The sequence below is a fragment of the Cherax quadricarinatus genome, chromosome 36 (assembly GCF_038502225.1).
Source record: "Cherax quadricarinatus isolate ZL_2023a chromosome 36, ASM3850222v1, whole genome shotgun sequence".
Lineage (NCBI taxonomy): Eukaryota > Metazoa > Arthropoda > Malacostraca > Decapoda > Parastacidae > Cherax > Cherax quadricarinatus.
Window position 1 is genome coordinate 12777038 of NC_091327.1, and position 7822 is coordinate 12784859.

At 36.6% G+C, this 7822-nt stretch overlaps 1 protein-coding gene across 1 annotated transcript in view; it reads right to left on the reverse strand.

The window, feature by feature from the left end:
- The window catches only part of pb (homeobox proposcipedia), a 93272-nt gene extending 87897 nt beyond the window's left edge, over positions 1–5375 (reverse strand). Inside the window, exons 1-2 of the mRNA XM_053780130.2 lie at positions 5309–5375; positions 68–136 (exon numbers count right to left, since the gene is read on the reverse strand). Of these exons, the coding sequence (XP_053636105.1) occupies positions 68–136; positions 5309–5375 (136 nt within the window). The remainder of the gene's footprint in view (positions 1–67; positions 137–5308) is intronic.
- Positions 5376–7822: the final 2447 nt, after the last annotated feature.

The following is a 7822-nucleotide window of genomic DNA, read 5'->3' on the forward strand; positions in this document are numbered from 1 at the left end:
TTATTTACGCTAACTCGTGTGTATGTGTGTGTGTTTGATACTAGATAGGAAAATAAGTACTACTTACAAGACTTGATAGGATGCTCTGCTCCAACGGTTTGGCAGTTGATGGTAGCAGCAGGAGATGTTGCCATACCTGCAATAATACACATATGTCACATACCACATACACAACGGGAGATGCTGCTATAATGTTAATGAAACAAAATTGCAACTCACTCACAAATAGCGAATGGAAATTTAACGACGAATGAAAATGTCTCGGCATTGATCTGAAGGCACATGTCCATCTTAGCATTTTTTTTTTTGTCAAGGAAAAGCCTGTCGTGGACCTTAGTTATAAGATGAACTGTTGATTGGTGTCGGAACTATGGTGGGGGGACTGGAAGACAGTCAGGGCAGATGAAGATCGGGCAGGTGGTGACACTGTGGTTGACCACTGTAGTAACAATCACTGACTCACCTGTGCTGCTGCTTCTCACTGATCTGGGTCTCTCATTACACTGTCAGATTCTCAAATTTTAATCAACACGCTTGATTAGATCTGACCTTGGTTGTCTTATCACCTCCCTCGGCCCTGACCTTTCTTTGGCGTTCTGCTCTTTTCTTTTTCACTCACGAAAGACGAATTAAACGTCTTCTAGTTTTCATTTCAAACTTGTGGGTCAATTGTGAAATACCCTGAATATTTTGGGGGTCTGGTTATTATGGTGCTTCTTATTCTTCTCACTTCCTCAATGTGAATAACTTCCCTCGATGATTTTTGGGTTTGGCTGAAGCGATAAATATTCTATTAGCCAGACGGTATAATTTTTCTTACCTCTTTCGAAAAAATCTCCCTTAATAATTTACTGCAATACTTCCAAATATTTTATTAAATGAAATATATCTTCACCAAACATGTTTATGCCTTTTTAATATACATAATTTAGCTTCAGTACAAAAAACATCAAGTCGACAATGTCTTCATCTAGCTGACAGAGGGAAAAAAAACCATTTGTAACAGGATGTACCTCTCCAATTGCTTTCCAACATTTAAATAACTTTTCATCATAATTTACCTTAATAACGTCCGGGATGCAGTTCATGGAACATTTTTGTTATCAGTTTATCCCAGCTTTATATTCTGGATAATTTCCTTGAAGGACTCCTGCTACTGATGTTTTATTAAAGTCCTGGTGAGTTAACTCTCTCAGCAGCGCTAATTCTTGCTGAGGAAATCATAATCTGATATTCTGCAAGAAATAGTAATAATTATTTCAACTGCTAATTATCCCGCTACTACTGCTACTAATACTTTTAATATAATAATTATTATTATTATTATTATTATTATTATTATTATTATTATTATTATTATCATTGTTATTATTATTATTATTAATATTATAAAATATTATTATTATTATTATTATTATTATTATTATTATTATTATAAGAAAAGAGAAGAAAATGAATAATATGACGTGTAATCTTGAGACTACGAGACTATACTTAAAACAGACATTGCTGCTCAAGAAAGATGGGGGTCTTAGCACCACGTCTGTTGACGAGGAAACGTGATTCAGGTCTTTAGCGACTGCAACTGCTTCCGTTCCACTAATGAGCGCTCGTCTACCTGTTAAGGACGTAAATTCATACAGCTCTTAAATGTAAGCAGTTGGGCAAAGATGGAAGACCGAAGATCGTGGGAATGTTTGACTAATTATCTTTAAAATGTGTGTGTCTGCTTATGTATTTTTTCATAGGTAATTTAAGAAGCAAAGTATTTTTACTGGTGGTGTATAGGGTACATAAAGCCTTATTTTTTTTTAAGTCGATAAACTGTAAACAGAATTATTTCTCTAATCAGAATTTTTTTTTTAGGTTAGACGTTCAAATAATTTAAAGTTCGCTGAATGTATTTTTCTACGAAACATAATACTATACTGAATATCCCATACGCGTTTAATGCTTCTTAAGAATACGATAATATACACTAGTAGTTGCAAAAATATTCTCAGCATTACTAACTGACGAATAAAAAATGCAATTATAAAGATCTATTCAAGTTTCGTACGTATTACAAAAAAAAAAAAAAAAAAAATGAAGTAACCTTTTCTATACGTTTGCTGCCTTTAAAGATGCCTTGATAATAACAAAGAGGTCTTGATCCCAAGATTTAAGCATATCATTCCCGGTCCCAGATCATTCATGATTGTCCTTAATTCCTCAGATTTTGTGTACGAGTTTGCTGCTTCCCCGTTAATATAATCATAATATAATACATGTGACCTGTCGTATTCATACGCATTGTCACTCATAGTCATGGCATTCATATGCATAGTCACGTCTTTTCTAAGTGACATGACAAAACATTAGCACAGGTTGGGCAGAGAAGCGAACCAATAGCAACTTCATCAGCCTGTGAACACATAATACTGATGAATGTTCCTCGCATGTCAAACAGTCTATCTCTCTCCGCCCTACCATTACCATCAAGTACGTTATACGTCGTAATCATGTCTCGTTTCAGCATTCCCTCTAACAAAGTTATTATATTCAGTTCTTCAATATATTTTCTTTGCTTCATTCCACTCAACTCTGGATTTACTATCGCAGCATACTACTGAATAATATCCAAATTCTGAATTGGCTTGATCATGTTTTGGCTTCATGCTAGTGATGAATACTCTGACCTCACATATATCTCGTATTGTCATCAAAGATTCTTTAATTCCCAGGAAGCGACTTGGCTAGATATAAGAAGTAAAATTCTCCTCAGGATAGTTTTCCATCGATTTTTTTCTTCCCAGACTTTACTCTGTCTCAGGTATTTTCTTCCCTTCCCCAGGTGGCGTGACCTTGAAATTTTTGAGGTTAAACACCAGTAGCTCCATATCTGAACACCTTCACTACCTGTCCAAGTTCCCTGTAGCATATTCATATCCTCCGCAACATATCTTCTCACTGTTGTCTACAACTGTACACACCATGGAATCAGTCCCTACTCGCAGATCATTTATACATATCAGGACTATTATTTATATAATACTGTTCATTAAAGGACCCTTCTCGTCACCCTTACTCTTTCTGACACTTGTTCTCGCTCCTTATCTGTAGATCCAAGACTCACTGGTACAGTAAAGTTCTACACGTAGCTGAACGTTGACCCAATAAAAGCTTGTTCTGTTGTTTTTTTTTCTTTCAAATATTGTGGTGTTTCTCTTAATTCTCCTAGATTTTCTATTTTGTGGAATAATCTCTGGAGGAGCACCGCGAGAGTTTTACCTTCACTCCAAGAATATGTACAGTAGATGGCCAAGCCCTGTTCTGTTTGTTTGACCTCAGTGAGTCAGTCTCTGGGCTCTATTACGCTGGTGAGGCTGGAAAGACTTTTCACCATAGATGCTACACTGTCTTACTCATTATATTTTCATCAGTTTGGAAAACATGAATGACAGTCATTCACACACGAACACACACACACACAACACACACACACACACACACACACACACACACACACACACACACACACACACACACACACACACACACACACACACACACACACACACACACACACACACACACACACACACACACACACATACACACACACACACACACTGTATGTGTTTCTGCTAACATATGCATGGTTGAGTGTTGAGTGTGAACATGTGTGTGTATGTATGGACCTGAGTGTGTGTGTGTACTCACATATATGTGGTTGCATCTGTCGGATCACAGCTTCTGGCCCCTCTGTGTGATTATTTATGTGTGAGTACTTGTGTGCTTGTGTATGTGCGTGTGAGTGTGCGTGTGCGTGTACGCGGGAGGGTGCGGGTTGGTGTGCTACAACAATAATAGCAGGGGATCAGGTTTATCAAGACGCACACTGGGGTGCCCCGCTGACAGTGATGGATCAGGAGGGGGAGGGGGAGGGATCATCATGCCGCTACACCCTGCCACACTTACACTCTCATGCTGCCACTACTACAACAGCCCCCCACCCCAAACAACTAATACTACCTCTACTACGCCCTGGTAGGCATATACCCTTCAGGAAAAACACCCTACGACTACAACTCTCTCTACTATACTTCTCATCAATATATGACATCCTACAAAGACTGGTGTGAAAGATAGACACGAGGCGAGATAAGAGGTTTACAGAAAGAGTAGACGCTGAGGACTGGAGAGGAATGCAGTGTACAGACACCAGAGTGGATGAGACACTTCCATGGGTTTATCAATGATGCCTCGAAACACTCGCGAGGATTCAATATCAAAATGCGTTAAGAAACAATGCAGCAAATTTTCAGAACCTTGCGCACATATATAAGGCTATACAAATAGGTGTGTATTTCCGTGTCTATACATCGAGAGGTGTGTACCTCTGTGTATATTCACAGAAAGATGTGCAGGTATGTTTATGTATGTTGAGAGGTGTATATATGTTTCTATACATCAAGAGATGTGTATTTCCGTATATGTACACCGAGAATAAAATAAATGGTTATATTTATAACATTAATTTTTAAATGGGTGAACCGGTAAGCCAGCGAAAGGCCTCAGTCAGATGACTGAAAGCTCCAGTTGCGGGTCATCATATGGCTAAGACCCGCGTCAGGAAACACTTGCTCTGTTTCCTGTACGACAAGAAGTGTGTATATTTTTATAAGCATCAAAAAGTGTGAATCCTTTCGTAAATATTCCCAGAGGCGTGAATGCCTGTGAATATACACTGAGAGGTACGTATTTCCTTGTATATGCAACGAGAGTAGAGAATATCTGTGAATATACACGAAGAGATGTGTATCTCTGTGTATACACAGGAATCAGATCTCGCCAGGAAATGATTCATGTTTCTCTGATCTTCCCCAGTGACCTGAGTCAGCTCTCAACCCGCTGTTAGCATGTGTAACTTCGCCTGACCTAAAATAACTCAATAAACCATAAATTCAGAGATCACACAGTGTTGCACAACCACGAAAATATTGGAACCTAAAATCTGAGAATGTTTTTATTTGCAGATTATGCGATTTTGTGTGTTCATCCGCAAATGGAAATTTAAGTATATAAATAATATTTCATACGTCACTGGATATTTATTTTGTATTTTGAAGAAAAAATTCAAGAAAATTTCTCATTTAGCGACACAGTTTGGTGGGGAAAAAAATGAACCTGGCATTACGGAAGTCAAGAAGCTGGACCAAAAGCTACAAGTCAACCCTATTAATTGAAGTAAGTAATTATATTTTGGTAGGAATTGGGCACGAGCTTAGTTAATAAGTACAGCCTTATCAGAGACGTATATCCTTACCAGCCAGATACATATATCCTTTTTCAGATATAAGGTCCACTTCTAGTGCAAATTGTGGCACCCACATCCTCGGAAAAGTGGATAAAAAGAATTCATATATATTACTGTAAAGCAAATATCCTCCCTTCTTATATATGCTATAATGCGGGGTTACTAAGCCCGCCGTAGGGGAAAAGAATCCAATTTACGATATATATATATATATATATATCGTGCAGAATGTGTAAAACTTGATATTTTGGCTTAAATAGCAGCGCTCTTCTTACTTAACAAGACAAGCGAAAATTTGTATATGCAATAATTTCGCAAAAATCATTTTGAACCTAACGAAAAAAAATATATTTGATTTTGTTTGTTTATTATTAAATTATTGTAAACTTATCTAAAATACATTTAGTTGGATTAGGCTAAATTAAATTGCGCTTGTTAAAATTAGGTTAGACGAGTTTCCTGAGGTCCTTTTGGTACAAAATTATTAATTTTTACATCAGCATAAATGGAAAAATATATATTTAAACGTATAAGAGAAAATTTTAGAAAGGACTTAATTTTAAATGAGTTCTTGGTAATTGACCAGTTTTACCTATTCGGCACGATATGTATATATATATATATATATATATATATATATATATATATATATATATATATATATATATATATATATATATATTTATTTATATATATAAATATATATATATATATACATATATATACACATATATATATATATATATATATATATACATATATATATATATATATATATATAAACATATATATATATATATAAACATATATATATATATATATATATATATATATATATATATATATATATATAAACATATATATATATATATATATATATATAAATATATAAACATATATATATATATATATATATAAATATATAAACATATATATATATATATATATAAACATATATATATATATATATATAAACATATATATATATATATATATAAACATATATATATATATATAAACATATATATATATATATAAAAATATATATATATAAACATATATAAACGCTGATCTCTGGCCGAAGGAGACTCGAACCTACGAACCTTGGAACAAGGTATGCAGTGCTTTACCAAGGTTCGTAGGTTCGAGTCTCCTTCGGCCAGAGATCAGTGTTTGTGTATATTTTGCCTGCTCTTGCGAATTCCTTGCGTTGTTAAAATGTCTAGTTGGTTGATGCATGCAGGGGATGAGATGTAAAGCTGTAAGCCTCTCGCCTGAAAGCTGGCTGCCTTGGATCAACGTCTAACGTGAGCTGGGCGCCAAGGTATTGGTCCAGTGTGGTGAGGATGGTAAAGCACTGCGTACCTTGTTCCAAGGTTCGTAGGTTCGAGTCTCTATCGGCCAGAGATCAGTGTTTATATATATATATATATATATATATATATATATATATATATATATATATATATATATATATATATATATATATTATTTTTTATTATCACACTGGCCGATTCCCACCAAGGCAGGGTGGCCCGAAAAAGAAAAACTTTCACCATCATTCACTCCATCACTGTCCTGCCAGAAGGGTGCTTTACACTACAGTTTTTAAACTGCAACATTAACACCCCTCCTTCAGAGTGCAGGCACTGTACTTACCATCTCCAGGACTCAAGTCCGGCCTGCCGGTTTCCCTGAACTCCTTCATAAATGTTACTTTGCTCACACTCCAACAGCACGTCAAGTATTAAAAACCATTCGTCTCCATTCACTCCTATCAGACACGCTCACGCACGCCTGCTGGAAGTCCAAGCCCCTCGCACACAAAACCTCCTTTACCCCCTCCCTCCAACCTTTCCTAGGCCGACCTCTACCCCGCCTTCCGTCCACTACAGACTGATACACTCTTGAAGTCATTCTGTTTCGCTCCATTCTCTCTACATGTCCGAACCACCTCAACAACCCTTCCTCAGCCCTCTGGACAACAGTTTTGGTAATCTCGCACCTCCTCCTAACTTCCAAACTACGAATTCTCTGAATTATATTCACACCACACATTGCCCTCAGACATGACATCTCCACTGCCTCCAGCCTTCTCCTCGCTGCAACATTCATCACCCATGCTTCACACCCATATAAGAGTGTTGGTAAAACTATACTCTCATACATTCCCCTCTTTGCCTCCAAGGACAAAGTTCTTTGTCTCCACAGACTCCTAAGTGCACCACTCACCCTTTTCCCCTCATCAATTCTATGATTCACCTCATCCTTCATAGACCCATCCGCTGACACGTCCACTCCCAAATATCTGAATACATTCACCTCCTCCATACTCTCTCCCTCCAATCTGATATCCAATCTTTCATCACCTAATATTTTTGTTATCCTCATAACCTTACTCTTTCCTGTATTCACTTTTAATTTTCTTCTTTTGCACACCCTACCAAATTCATCCACCAATCTCAGCAACTTCTCTTCAGAATCTCCCAAGAGCACAGTGTCATCAGCAAAGAGCAACTGTGA